Below are 14,138 nucleotides of genomic sequence, written 5' to 3' on the forward strand. Positions count from 1 at the left end.
GGGGGTCCACTCTGCTGGGGAAGGGCCCAGTGGCTCCTCTGCTGCTGCCTCTTGACCCCCGGTCCTTCCCTGTCCCCTCTGCAGCTGCCGGGCGTCGAGAGCTGCCAGAACTACCTGTTCCGCTACGGGCGCCATCCTCTGATGGAGCTGCCCTTGATGATCAATCCCACCGGCTGCGCCCGCTCCGAGCCCAAGATCCTCACCCACTACAAGCGGTAAGCAGGGCTGGGATCCACCGGGAGAGCTGGGATTCACCGGGAGAGCTGGGATTCACCGGGAGAGCCGGGATCCACTGGGAGAGCTGGGATCCACCGGGAGAGCCGGGATCCACCGGGAGAACCGGGATCCACTGGGAGAGTTGGGATTCACTGGGAGAGCCGGGATCCACCGGGAGAGCCGGGATCCACCGGGAGAGCCGGGATCCACTGGGAGAGCTGGGATTCACCGGGAGAGCCGGGATTCACTGGGAGAGCCGGGATTCACTGGGAGAGCCGGGATCCACCGGGAGAGCTGGGATCCACTGGGAGAGCCAGGATCCACTGGGAGAGCTGGGATTCACCAGGAGAGCTGGGATTCACCGGGAGAGCTGGGATTCACCAGGAGAGCTGGGATTCACCAGGATGGCTGGGATCCACTGGGAGAGCCGGGATCCACCGGGAGAGCCGGGATCCCTGGGGATTCCTCAGCTCTAACCCCTCTCATCCCTCTCCTCGAAAGGCCGCACACCCTGAACAGCACAAGCATGTCCAAAGCCTACCAGAGCACATTCACGGGCGAGACCAACACGCCCTACAGCAAGCAGTTCGTGCACTCCAAGTCCTCCCAGTACCGGCGCCTGAAGACGGAGTGGAAGAACAACGTGTACCTGGCGCGCTCCCGCATCCAGGGGCTGGGGCTCTACGCGGCCAAGGACATCGAGAAGCACACGATGGTCATCGAGTACATCGGCACCATCATCCGTAACGAGGTGGCCAACCGGCGGGAGAAGATCTATGAGGAGCAGGTGGGGCTCAGCTGGGATGCTGGGGGCTCCTGTGGGGACTTGGGCAAGGTGTAGAGGGACCTGGGTGACACGTTGGGGACTCTGGTGGAACGTGGAGGGACTTAAAGAAAGACATGGGGAAAGTCAGATGAAACGTTGGGGGCTTGGATGGGATGTGGGTGGACTTGTGTGAGATGTTGTAGGCTCTGGCAGGACATGGGGGGACTCAGGCAGGATGAGGATGTGGAGGGACTTGAGAGGGATATCAGAGGTTCTGGTGGGACATGGAGGCTCTCAGGTGGGTTGTTGGGAGCTCTGGTGGGATGTGGAGGGACTCGTATGGGATTGGAGGGTCTGCAGTGGGATGTGGGGTGGTGGGATATGGGGACCTCAGTGCAGCCCTCAACCCCCTCTTCTCCTCCGTGGCAGAACCGCGGCATTTACATGTTCCGCATCAACAACGAGCACGTCATTGACGCTACGCTGACAGGGGGCCCAGCCAGGTGAGCGCGGGGGGCTTTGGGGCGGTGGGATGGCCCCAGAGGGAGCCGTGACATCCGTCTGTCCTGACCCCCCTCGTCCCCCAGGTACATCAACCACTCGTGTGCCCCGAACTGTGTGGCCGAAGTCGTGACCTTCGACAAGGAGGACAAGATCATCATCATCTCCAGCCGGCGCATCCCCAAGGGGGAGGAGGTCAGTGAGGGGCTGAGGGGGTGCTGAGGGGGTCCTGGGGGTCCCAGGGAGGGGGGCTGGAGGGTGGCAGGGCTGAGCTCCGTGCTTTGGGTGACTCCTCGCTCCCTCCCAGCTCACCTACGACTACCAGTTCGACTTTGAGGACGATCAGCACAAGATCCCCTGCCACTGTGGAGCTTGGAACTGCAGGAAGTGGATGAACTAAACTGGGAAACAGGAGCTGGGGGCTGCCACCCCCGCCTCAGAGACCTCGCCGAGCCCCCCAGGGCTGCAGGAGGTGCCAGGGGCGGCCGGGCACTGAGGGAGAGCAGCGGCTGCAGCGCTGCCGGCCCTGCCCGAGCGGGACGGACGGACAGATGAACTGGCAACTCAGGGTTTTCTTTGCTTCGTCCTGCGAGGAAAAAAAAGAAAAAAAAAAAGAAAAAAAAAAAGAAAAAAAAAGGAGTGGGGGGGCTCAGAAATGCCCCCTTCACCACCCCCTGCCTGCATCCCTTGTGGGGGAGCCACGGGGGAGCAGCGCCAGGCCCGACGTGGCCGGAGCGATTGTGCGGAGCCGGTCTGGATATAACGATTATTTTATTTTATTTTATTTTATTTTATTTTTGTTTCCTTTTTTTTTTTTCCTCTATTTTTTTTTCTTTTTTTTTTTTTTTTTTTTTTAGAAACTAATAATATTTGCTCGCTAATTACCAAGGTAACACAGACTCCTTGAGCTCGACAATCCGGGCTCTGCCCCGCCGGCGTGGCGGCCAGAGCTCGCTCGGTTCCTTTGATCTCTTTTTGTTTGTGTGTGTGGACGAGACCCCGGAGCGGCGGCGGGATGCAGCCAAGACCCCGACAGACACAAGGAGCTTCTGCACCCAAACCTACCTCATTTTAAGTGTTAGATTTGTTTCTTTTTATTTGTTGTTGTTTTTAAATGTGAGCCCTCCTCCATCCCAACCTGCCCCCCACCCCCCCCAAGGTGGGGGGGATCTTTCCCTCTCCCTTGGGCTCCAGAGGTTGTGGCTTCCCCGTGTCCCCCTCCTCAGGTGTGGCCCTGCCTCAGGACCCCCTGAAGGGGGGACACGGGGACGTCCCCTCCTCATCCCCCCCCTCAGGAGGTCCCAGCCGTGTGCCAAGGTGTGAGGTGGGGATGGGGAGGGGAGGGGAGGGGGGGTCAGAGCCGCTCCCCGAGCTCTGGTGGGGGGCTGGAGGGGCTGGCTGGGGACCCCTCCTTCTCACACGTGGCCCCCACGGCTGGAGGGGCCGGGTGGAGCCCCCCCCTGCTCGCCCTTGGCCCTCCCAGCTGGGGCTGCACTGGAGGGGGAAGGTTATTTATCTATTTATACCTTATATTGTATATACTAGAAGGGGCTGGGGGGGGGGCTCTTTGTGCTCTGCTGGGCTGAGATTTGGGGTGCAGGGGCAAAAAAAAAAAAAAAAAAAAAAAGGGGAGGGGGTGGTTTTAAAAAAACCCAATCTCCGAGGTGGGCGTGGGGAGGGGGGGGTCTCTCTCTCTCTCTCTGGAACCTCCTGCCAGGCAGGGGCGGCCTCGGAGAGCGAAGCAGCGAGTGGGCATTAACACCCCCGGCCCCCCCCCGGGGGTCCCCGCCCGCCCCCTCCCCACTCCGGAGGAGGAACCCGGGGGGCACCGGGATCTCTAAACGCACAAACACGGCACGGGGGATGGAGGGAGGGAGGGAGAGAGGGAGAGAGAGAGACCCTCCTGCTCCTGGAGAAGGGTTGGGGGGTCTGCCGGGGGTGCTGCCCCCTCCCCGCCCCAGTGCAGTGGGGGGCCGGGGCCGATCTTGAAAAGCTGCTTCCGCAAACTCGTCAAAGCTGCAAAAAAAAAAAAAAAAAAAAAAAAAAAAATCAAACAAACAAACAAACAAAAAAAATCAAAAAGGAAAAAAAAAAAAGGTTTAAGGTAAAAATGTTTAAAAAAAATAAAATTTAAAAAAAAAAAAAAAAATCCAGAGGAGAAGCGCGAGTGGGGGGGGATGAGAAAGTTTTAACAGAAAATATACGAGAAATTTAACTTTCAGAGCTGTACATAGGCCGGGGCGTGTAGAAATCCCGTTTTTACCAATACCGGAACCACTGGATGTTATTTTAAATAAAGCGCGTGAGAAGCCGAGGCCGCCTGGTCCCTCCTGGGGGGGCTCGGGGAGGGTCGGGGGGGGCAGGGGACAGCCGTGACCCCCGGTTCAACCGGGGCCAGCTCGGTCCTGCTCTGCTGCTCGGTGTCCCCCCAGCCCGTCACCGCCGGGGAAGGTCCCTGTCCCACCGCCCCAAATCAGAGACCCCCGGGACCCCCCCGCGGGTCACGGCCCCCTCCCCTCCCCCGGGCTCCCCAAACCCCCCGGGACCCCTCCCGCCCCAAAACCCTTCCCCGGGAGCCGCGGGACGGGGCAGCGCTCCCGGCAGCCGAGAGTGACCCGAACCGGGCCCGGCTGGTTCCGGGAACCGGGCGGAACCGGGGCTGGAACCGGGCGGAAGCGGGGCTGGAACCGGGCGGAAGCGGGGCAGGAACCGGGCGGAAGCGGGATCCGAACCGGGCGGAAGCGGGGCAGGAACCGGGCGGAAGCGGGACCCGAACGGGCGGAAGCGGGGCTGGAACCGGGCGGAAGCGGGGCAGGAACCGGGCGGAAGCGGGGCAGGAACCGGGCGGAAGCGGGACCCGAACGGGCGGAAGCGGGGCTGGAACCGGGCGGAAGCGGAGCAGGAACCGGGCGGAAGCGGGACCCGAACGGGCGGAAGCGGGACCCGAACGGGCGGAAGCGGGAACGGGAACCGGGCGGAAGCGGGGCTGGAACCGGGCGGAAGCGGGACCCGAACGGGCGGAAGCGGGACCCGAACGGGCGGAAGCGGGGCAGAGGCGCCTCGGGACGCAGCGGGACCCATGGAGGTTGTGGGAGGGACAGCGGGGCTGGGGGGACACGGCGGCTCGGGGTCTGAGCCGACCCCGGTCTGTCCCCAGGATCCCGGCCCCGACCCTGACCCCGGCCCGGCCGCCGGGAGCCCGGCGGAGCTGAGCCCCCCGGGGCTGGAAGGTGATTCCGGGGGTCTGGGTGTCCCCAGCTGCTCGGGGGATCCTGTCCCGGAGTTTGGCTGTCCCGGAGCTCTGGGTGGCGCAGGGTTTGGGATGCCCCGTTATTTGGGATGTCCCGGAGTTTGGGGTGTCCCGGAATTGGGGCTGAAACGGGATTCGGGGCATTTGAGGGAGGGTTTGCGGTGTCTCGGGGTTTGGGGTGCCCCGGGTATCGGTGTGTGCCGGGATTTGGGGTGTCAGAGGATTTTGGGGTGCCCCGGGATTGGGGGATGCTACAGGATTTGGGGTGTCTGGGATGGGGGTGTCCCGGGATTGGGGGTGTCCCGAGTTTTGGGGTGCTCCAGGTTTTGGGGTTCCCCCTCACGCTGCCACCCCAGGGGACACCCACCGCGGTGCCTACACCGCCTTCATGAAATCCCATCGCTGCTACGACCTGATCCCCACCAGCTCCAAACTGGTCGTCTTCGACACATCCCTGCAGGTGTGCCAGGGCCGGGGGGGCACTTTTGGGGCCGGGGAGGCACTTTTGGGGCTCCCTGACCCCCGTGCCTGCAGGTGAAGAAGGCGTTCTTCGCGCTGGTCACCAACGGTGTCCGTGCAGCCCCGCTCTGGGACAGCAAAAAGCAAAGTTTTGTAGGTGAGCGAGGGGGCTGGGGGTCTCCAGGGGTTGAGGGGGGCTGGCAGGACCCTCCTCACCCTGCCTGCCCCCCAGGAATGCTGACCATCACCGACTTCATCAACATCCTGCACCGCTACTACAAATCACCCATGGTGAGGGCCAGAGTCTGCCAGGGGCTCGTGTCGGGCTCTGCCTGCCCCAGCTGACCCTGGTGGGTGATCTGGGTTTCTCCTGCTCCTCACAGGTGCAGATCTACGAGCTGGAGGAACATAAAATAGAGACGTGGAGAGGTGAGGGGGGGTCAGTGCCGGCTGCCTCCCGCCCTTCCCTGGAGCCCCCCTCCCCTCACCCCTCCCTCTCCCCACAGAGGTTTATCTGCAAGACTCCTTCAAGCCGCTGGTGTGCATTTCCCCCAATGCCAGGTACCCCAGGGGGCAGGGAGAGGGGCACAGCTGGTGGTGGCACTCCCTGGAACACCCCAAATCCCCCCTCCCTTCCCCCCCACAGCCTGTTTGATGCCGTCTCCTCCCTGATCCGCAACAAGATCCATCGCCTGCCCGTCATCGACCCCGACTCGGGGAACACGCTCTACATCCTCACCCACAAACGCATCCTCAAGTTCCTCAAGCTCTTTGTAAGTCTCTGCCCTTTGGTGATGCTGGGGGCCAGACTGGGACCCCCAGCCTGGGCCAGGGGTCACGCTGGGACCCCCAGCCTGGGCTGTGCCCGGTACCTGTTCCAGCTGCCACCCCAGGATGTTCATCCTGGGCTGTACCGGGGGCCACGGTGGGACTCGGCTGTGCCAGGGGGTGCCCCAGGACCCCTACACTGCGCTGTGCCAGGTCCCTGAGTCAGCTTCTACCCTGGGACTCCCAGTCCAGGCTGTACCAAGTGCCAGCCCAGGCTGTGTCAGGTCCCTGTGCCAGAGGCTGCCCTGAGACCCCCATCTCAGCCACGAGGTGCCCCAGAAGTGTCGGCCCAGGCTGCTCCAGGGGTCACTGAGACCCCCAGCCTGGGCTGTGCCCGATACCTGCACACCAGGTACCACCAGCTCTGGGTGGGCACAGCTCTGGTGCCTCACCACACACTGCAGTGCCAGAGGACGCCGTGTGGACCCTCCCCACCACTCCTGCCCGGGGGTCCCACAACCCCCCCTGCTCTGCAGCACAGCTCCCTGTGCTTTCACCCCCAGAACCCCCAGCTCTGGGCTCAGTGTCCCCTCACCGTCCCCCACAGATCGCAGAGGTCCCCAAGCCTGAGTTCATGGCACGGACGTTGGAGGAGCTGCAGATCGGCACCTACAGCAACATCGCCGTGGTTGGCACCAGCACCCCCATCTACGTGGCCCTGGGCATCTTCGTGCAGCACCGCGTGTCCGCGCTGCCCGTGGTCGATGACTCGGGTAAGGATGTCCTGTCCTCGCTTTGGCTGTCCCCAGGTCACCTCCCTGGGGGCTGTGTCCCCTCTGGAGCGCCAGGGGCTTGGCTGAGCTGCTCCCCTCCCTCCCCAGGGCGGGTGGTGGACATCTATTCCAAATTCGACGTTATTGTGAGTACTGGTGGAGGAAATTCCTGGGCTGGGGGGATGCTGTGGGGTGGTGGGGGTCTCCTGATCCCAGCTGTGTCCCCAATGCTTGTCCCTGCCCCAGAACCTGGCAGCTGAGAAGACCTACAACAACCTGGATGTGACGGTGACGCGGGCGCTACAGCACCGCTCCCACTACTTCGAGGGTGTCCTCAAGTGTTACAAGCACGAGACGCTGGAAACCATCATCAACCGCCTGGTCGAGGCTGAGGTAACTGTCCCAGGGTGCTGGGGGGTCAGGGGGGGCTGGGGTCCCCACACCCCCTCAGCCTCTCCTTGTGTCCCCCTCCCCAGGTCCACCGGCTGGTGGTGGTGGATGAGAGCGATGTGGTTAAAGGGATCATCTCCCTCTCGGACATCCTGCAAGCCCTGGTCCTCCCGCAGGGCCCCTGAGGCAGTGAGGGGGGGGTCGGTCCTCCCAAGCCCCCCACTCTCTTCTCCTGCAACACTGTGCCCCCCTGGGCTGGTGGGGACACCCGGGGAATGCCCCCACTCACCAGCAGCCTCCAGCAATAACCCCCAGCCCTGGGGCAGTCCCTGCTGCCCTTCCCTGCGTGGGGGGAGCCTGCAGCCCCCCCATGCCATGTCCTGCACCCCAAAGCCGTGTGGGGTGATGGGGGCAGCCCTCGACCCCCCTGGGGTGCCGGGCCAGGGTCACCCATATCCATGCCAGGGCTGTTCGGGTGTGGACTCTCGTCCCTGTCACCCTGCACCCTCTCCCTGGGTTTGGTGAAACCCACTCAGCTCCACCCGGCCCGGGGACCCCCCCACGCCCCCGGGGACCCCCCCAAGCTCCCTGGCTGTGCCCACACCCGCCACCGCTTCGTGAGTGAAGAGAAACCACAAATAAACACAGACCTGGCACCACCCTGGCTCAGTGCAGGGCACGGGGGGCACTGGCCGGGGAGGGGCTGTGTGGGGAGGGGGTGTGACCCCCCCTCCCCCGTGGGAAGGGGGAATCTGCTGAGCTCGCCCAGACCCTAAATCCCTGTTTGTTCCGCCTGGGGCTTTTCTAAAAGGCCGGGATAGGGGATGGGACAGACACAGGGAGCTGGTGGGACATGGGGACCCTCTGGTGGGCACCGCGGTGAGCAGGGGGAGTCGGGCAGGGGCTGGGGCAGGCCGGGGGTGGGGCTGGGTGGCAGAGGGGGTGGGGGGCTGGCGGGGGTCCCGGGCAGCCGGGGCTTGCAGCCGGTGCCCACAGGGGAGGCGCAAGGCCTGGCCGTGCTGAGCGAGGCACATTCCTGGCGGGGAGGGGACGGCCGGGCCGGGGACCCTGTCCTTGCCAGTCGCGAGGTCTGGCAGAGGCCGCCGAGCGAGGTGAGCGCTGGGCAGGTACCGGGGGGCCCGGGGGACTCGGGGGGGGCCGTGCCGGTTGCCATGCCGCCGCCGGAGGGTTGCTAAGCTCCGCTCGGAGCCCGCGTGGGCTGCAGCGCCTGGTGCCAAACCCGCCATCGCCTGCTTGTCGCAGGGGGGGAAGGGATCCCGCGGGGGGTGGGGGGGCACAAACACGCGCACGCGACACCCCTGGGACGGCCGGTGGGGTCCCCGCCGAGCGCCGCTCCCCCGCCGCCCGGGGGTCAGCGTGGCCCGCGGTGGCAGCGGGCGGGACACGGGGTCCCGGGGGACACGCGTGCGGCAGGTGGGTGCGGGCGGGCGGGCGCGTGGCTCCGCCGAGGCTCCGCCGAGCCCCCCCCGGCGGGGACCCCCCTCTCCACCGGGGCCATGCTGGGGGGTCCTGAGCGGGGTGCGGGGCGCCTGCGGATCTGCGAGCGGACCAAGGTGGTGCTGGTGGAGATCGACACGGTGGCGTGTTGCAGCGCGGGTACCGGCATGGCTGCGGGGTGCTGGCCCGAGCCCCCCTGGACCTACCGCCGCATCGCCGGGGAGTACGCGTGAGTGGGGACGGCGGGGTGGGGGGTCCGTCCTGCTCCCCGTCCCTCGCTCCCCTCACTCCCCGTCTCTGTCTTGCAGGTACCTGGAGAAGCGCTTTGTGGCCGAGCTGGCCCCCCCCTGGCCCCCGGTGCCCTCCAACCCCCCTTGTCGCCTGCAGGACTTCACCGCCCGGCCCCGGGTGCCCCCCGCCCCCTGCCCCCCGCGACAGCTTGAGGGGACAGCGGGCAGTGGGCCCCGGGGGGGGCACCCTGTGCCTGTGCCCGTGCCCCCGGTGTCGGGGGACAAGCTGGGCCCCCCCACCTACGAGGTGCACATGCAGCGGGTGCAGGCAGCCCACGCCCGCCGTGGGGGACCCCCCCCTTACATCTCCCCCCCCGCCTATGACGGTCCCCACCGCACCCTGCAGCTCCGCCCCCTGCGGGGACCCCGCAGCCCCCCTCGGGCCCGGGGGGCAGCACCGGGGGGCTGGAGCCACACGCTGCCCCGGGGGGTCCTGCCGGGGGGCTGGAGCCACACGCTGCCCCGGGCGGCCACCGAGAGCAAGCACCGCTGGCCCCGTGGGACGCAGCCGTCCCCGGGTGGGCCGGGCAGCCCCCGGCAGTGCCAGACGCTGCCACGGGCAGCAGCCGGCCGGGAGCGGGCTCCGGGCCGCGGGAGGGGGCGGCGGGGGACGGGGGGACACGTCCTCATTGACGCCACCCGTGTGGTGGTCCGAGCCCAGTACGTGCCACCCCCACAGCGACAGCAGGTGCGCTATGCCAGGGGCTCCCTGGGGCCCGACACCCCTCCTCGCAGCCCTCCCGTGCCCCCTGGGCTTGCCAGCCCCTCTGCTGCGCCCTCGCCCCCCCGGGAGCCCCCCGGCAGCCCCCGCAGTCCGTGGCAGAGCCCAGGGGGCTGCCGGGGGTCCCGCGGGCGGCTCCCCCCGCGCCGGCCGGTGCTGTACGCCCAGGCGCTGCGAGAGGCCGTGTCCCGCATCCGGCGGCACACCGCGCCCGACTCGGACTCGGACGCCGAGGGGAGCGTGGGGGGCTCCCGGCAGCGGCTCTGCCGAGACCCCCGCGCCTACAGCAGCAGCAGCAGCAGCCTGGAGAGCGCCGGAGCCCCCCCGGGCCCCGCCAGCCCCACCCCTGCCTGAGGAGCGGGGTTTGCCGGGGTGTGGCACTCGTGGGGCGGGGCTTGCCCGGGTGTGGCTCTCGGGGGCGGGGCTTGCCTGGGTGTGGCTCTCGGGGGCGGGGCTTGGCGGGTGGTCTCGGGGGAGGGGCTCAGGACTGGCGTTCCCACGGGCTGACCCCAATAAAAGCTCCGGGATCCCGGTGTGCCGCCTCTGCCGCTGTTTGTGTGAGGTCGGGGGAGGCCATCACCCCCTCGGGCCTCTCTGCGGGCCCCAGCAAGGACACGGGTGTCTGGGCACGCCCCCGTGACATCCCCGCTGTCTGGACCCCCCCTCTCCGTTACGGTGCCGGGGTCAGTCGGAGGTCCCGGGTGTCCCGGCCGCCACCACAGTGCGTCACAACACGGGTGGGACGTGCCAGCTGCCCCCGTGTCCCCCATAATGAGTAGGTGAGCACAGCAGGTCTGGCCCTCGGCCACCGGCCCCACGTCACGGCCGGGGGGGGACCCCGAGTGACTCAGCCGGGGGAAGCTGTCCCCCCCAAACAGCCGCCACCTCTTAGTCACGCTGCGGGGGGGGGGGAGGATCCCCGCGGCCCCAGGAAACCGCACAAATATCGTGTCCAATTTGCACGTTATTTAAAACCGGCTCCTCCCCCGCCCCCCTGCGCGACCCTGTCATTATCCCGGTGACACCGGCGCGGAGGTCACGGCACGGGGCAGCTGCCGCAGCGAGGCCACCCGGCAGGCTGGGGGGGCACCCCCAGGGCCACGTCACCCCATGTGTCCCCTGTCCTGGCACGTGGCCAGGGTGGCATCGAAGTCCCGCACTTGGGTCTGGCCTGAGCCACAACGGCGACTGCAGCCCGCAGTGGCACAGCCGCGGTCCTGCACCCGCTGCGGTGGCACCTGGCACGGCTTGGCGTGGCCTGGCATGGCACAGGATGCTTGGCAAGGTGTGGTACGTTCCACATGCCTTGTCACGGATTGTCACGGGTTCCACAGCCTGGCACCGTTTGGAACGTGGCTCGGTATGACCTGGCACAGCTTGGCACAGCTCGGCACAGCCCAGAACAGCCCAGAACAGCTCTGTGCAGCCTGGCAGAGCTTGGCACAGCCTGATACCACCTGACACGGCTCGGCACGGCTTGGCAAAGCCCAGAACATCCAGCACAGCCTGTTTGCCACGGCTGGGCACGGCTGGGCACGGCTTGGCGCACCTTAGCACAGCCTGGTGCGGCCTGGCATGGCTCAGATTGGCACAGCACAGCTTCACAAAGCCCAAAAAAGCCCAGAACAGCCTGGCACAGCCCAGCACAGCCTGGCACGGCTCAGATTGGCACAGCACAGCTTCACAAAGCCCAAAAAAGCCCAGAACAGCCTGGCACAGCCCAGCACAGCCTGGCACGGCTCAGATTGGCACAGCAGAGCTTCACAAAGCCCAAAACAGCCCAGAACAGCTCTTTGCAGCTTGGCTTGGCTTGGCACAGGCTGGTATAGCCTGGCACAGCCTGGCAGGGCTCAGCACAGCTCAGCACAGCTCAGCACAGCCTGGCACAGCCTGGCAGGGCTCAGCACAGCTCAGCACCGCCTGGCACAGCCTGGCACAGCCTGGCACAGCTCAGCACAGCCCAGCACAGCCTGGCACAGCCTGGCAGGGCTCAGCACAGCCCAGCACAGCCTGGCACAGCCTGGCACAGCCCAGCACAGCCTGGCACAGCCCAGCACAGCCTGGCACAGCTCAGCACAGCCCAGCACAGCCCAGCACAGCTCAGCACAGCCCAGCACAGCTCAGCACAGCTCAGCACAGCCTGGCACAGCCTGGCAGGGCTCAGCACAGCTCAGCACCGCCTGGCACAGCCTGGCACAGCCCAGCACAGCCTGGCACAGCTCAGCACAGCCCAGCACAGCCCAGCACAGCTCAGCACAGCCTGGCACAGCTCAGCACAGCTCAGCACAGCCCAGCACAGCCTGGCACAGTTCAGCACAGCCCAGCACAGTCTGGCACAGCCTGGCAGGGCTCAGCACAGCTCAGCACAGCTCAGCACAGCCGGGCACAGCTCAGCACAGCTCAGCACAGCCCAGCACAGCCTGGCACAGCTCAGCACAGCCCAGCACAGCCTGGCACAGCCTGGCACAGCCTGGCACAGCCTGGCACAGCCTGGCACGACTCAGCACAGCCTGGCACAGCTCAGCACAGCCCAGCACAGCCTGGCACAGCCTGGCACGACTCAGCACAGCCTGGCACAGCTCAGCACAGCTCAGCACAGCCCAGCACAGCCCGGCACAGCCTGGCACAGCCTGGCACAGCCCAGCCCAGCTCAGCACAGCCTGGCACAGCTCAGCATAGCCCAGCACAGCCTGGCAGGGCTCAGCACAGCCCAGCACAGCCTGGCACAGCCTGGCACAGCCCAGCCCAGCACGTCACGGCTCGGCTCGGCGCGGTGCCCGGTGTGGCGCGGGGTGTCCCAGACGCGGGGGCAGCGGCTCTGCCCTTCCCGTGGGATCAGCTCCTGCCCAAACCCGCTCCCCGCCGGGAAAATCACCTTCTAATTCGGGCTGCGCCGGCGCCAGCGCCTTCCCCCGGCACCCCCGGGGCTCCCGCCGGCCCCCAAATTCGCCGCAGCCTGGGGTCCCCCCGGGGCCGGGGGGCTCAGCCCATGGGGCTCCCAACGCGTGGGACCGGGGGGTCCCGCCCGGTACCGGAGCCTCCGGACAGGGGCGCGTTGTCGCCTGTGGCCGCCAGATGTCGCCGCGCAGCCGGTGACCGATGGCACCGGGGGGCACCGGGGGGCACCGGGGGGCACCGGGGGGCACCGGGGGTCCTGCCTGCCCCGGGAGGGGCGGGGGGAGCGGTACCGGTGCCCCCAAAGAACCGATAGCCACGTGTGACATCCGTGCAGGTACTGCCCGTGTGTCACCGGGGCCGGCGGTGTCCCCAGGGAGCCGCGACCCGCGTGTGTCACGGGTGACGGTGGCGTCGCAGGGGGCCGGTCCGTGGATGTGCCAGCTCTGGCTGTGTTCCCAGACAGCCGTGACCCACATGTGGCTGTCTGAGAGCCACGACCCGCGCGTGTCACTTGTGGCGGTGATGTCGCCAGAGACCTGTGCTGATGCTGGTGCTGTCCCCAGACTGTCACTGGTGGCACCCGGCGTCCCCCGAGAGCCGTGGCTGTCACGTGTCCCTGATGCTGGCAGTGTCCCAAAGGAGCCATGTCCGTGTATGTGCCAGTGCTGGCCGTGTCCCCAGAGAGCTGTGACCTTCACGTGTCACTGGTGTCCCCAGACATCCGTGGATGTGCTGGCGTGTCCGCAGAGCCGTGACCCACACGTGCGGCTGCCACTGGCCATGCCACAACCCGCGTGTGCCATCAGGCCTGCCCGTGTCCCCACAGCGCGGTGTCACCTGCTTGCACTCGCTGCCAGCTGCTGCCCATCCACATGCCACCGTCCCCAGCGTGTCCCCGCGGTGCCGGCTCTCCCAGGCCGCGCGAGGAGCCGGTGGGAAGGGTCCGGTGAATGCGGCATTGTTGCGCGGGGTTGGAGTCACAGATAATTACCTCAATTAGTTACAATGGCAGAGTAATAAATACAGGCTTAGCGGCTCCTTCCCCACTGCGGCTTCTCAGATTAATCCAGCCCGGGCGAGCGGAGCTGAAAGGATTGATGGACAATTCATTAAACCCGCCGAATGCCGCACAAGGCACCCGTGAAGGCCGGCGTTAGCCCCCGGCGGCTCCGCTTTGTCCCTAATTGTTCGTCTCGGGCATTGGTCACCTATCAGGGAGTGGGTGACGGCGACGGTCCCCCCGGGGCTGGCATGCCCGGGGATTAGAGGCCAGCGCTGCCACCGTTGCTGGGCGCGTTGGCCCCGCGCCGGAGGAATGCGGCGGATGGGAGGGGGCGGCCGGACAAGCCGGGAGCTGGCGGGACGTGGGTCCGCATCGACCGGAGGCGAGGGGAGCCGGGACGGGGCTGTGCCGCTGGCGATGGTGACGGGGGGTGGGATGGGGACGGTCCCGCAGGTGAAATGGGGCCACCTGAGGGTCTGGGTAGGTGGGCACAGCTCCGTCTGTCTGTCCTGCAGCTCTGGGTGCTGTCCTGTCCTTCTGTCCTGCGTTTCTGGGAATGGCACAGTCCTGCCCCGCACTTTTGGGCACTGTCCTGTCCTGTCCTGCACCTCTGGGAATGACAAAATCCCTCTGTCCCGCACCTCT

The 14,138-nt window shown here is 66.7% G+C and overlaps 3 protein-coding genes across 10 annotated transcripts in view; all 3 read left to right on the plus strand.

Moving 5' to 3' along the window:
* The window catches only part of KMT2D (lysine methyltransferase 2D), a 29,448-nt gene extending 25,653 nt beyond the window's left edge, over nt 1–3,795 (plus strand). For all 5 annotated transcript variants that reach the window (XM_086870179.1, XM_086870180.1, XM_086870178.1 and 2 more), the window contains 5 exons: nt 85–215; nt 718–1,003; nt 1,412–1,485; nt 1,570–1,678; nt 1,791–3,795. In XM_086870179.1, coding sequence (XP_086726305.1) covers nt 85–215; nt 718–1,003; nt 1,412–1,485; nt 1,570–1,678; nt 1,791–1,883 — 693 coding nt within the window. In that variant the 3' untranslated portion in view covers nt 1,884–3,795. The remainder of the gene's footprint in view (nt 1–84; nt 216–717; nt 1,004–1,411; nt 1,486–1,569; nt 1,679–1,790) is intronic.
* A 680-nt stretch (nt 3,796–4,475) lies between these two features.
* Nucleotides 4,476–7,782, plus strand: PRKAG1 (protein kinase AMP-activated non-catalytic subunit gamma 1). Of its 4 annotated transcripts, XM_086870338.1 has the most exons (12): nt 4,484–4,568; nt 4,641–4,713; nt 5,090–5,193; nt 5,268–5,349; nt 5,425–5,483; nt 5,576–5,621; nt 5,699–5,753; nt 5,839–5,965; nt 6,568–6,733; nt 6,842–6,879; nt 6,980–7,126; nt 7,210–7,782. In XM_086870338.1, the coding sequence occupies exons 1-12, from the start codon at nt 4,563–4,565 to the stop codon at nt 7,306–7,308; spliced, it is 1,002 nt and encodes a 333-aa protein (XP_086726464.1). In that variant the 5' UTR covers nt 4,484–4,562; the 3' UTR covers nt 7,309–7,782. The 4 variants fall into 4 exon arrangements, with proteins under 4 accessions (XP_086726462.1, XP_086726464.1, XP_086726461.1 ...); XM_086870336.1 differs by having other exon boundaries at nt 4,476–4,568; nt 5,268–5,483; XM_086870337.1 differs by having other exon boundaries at nt 4,491–4,713.
* A 658-nt stretch (nt 7,783–8,440) lies between these two features.
* On the plus strand, nt 8,441–10,008 carry DDN (dendrin). The gene is made up of 2 exons (XM_086870330.1): nt 8,441–8,810; nt 8,890–10,008. The coding sequence occupies exons 1-2, from the start codon at nt 8,641–8,643 to the stop codon at nt 9,944–9,946; spliced, it is 1,227 nt and encodes a 408-aa protein (XP_086726456.1). The 5' UTR covers nt 8,441–8,640; the 3' UTR covers nt 9,947–10,008.
* The last annotated feature ends 4,130 nt before the right edge of the window (nt 10,009–14,138 follow it).

Source organism: Cyanistes caeruleus, chromosome 32, assembly GCF_971803275.1.
Source record: "Cyanistes caeruleus chromosome 32, bCyaCae1.hap1.1, whole genome shotgun sequence".
NCBI lineage: Eukaryota > Metazoa > Chordata > Aves > Passeriformes > Paridae > Cyanistes > Cyanistes caeruleus.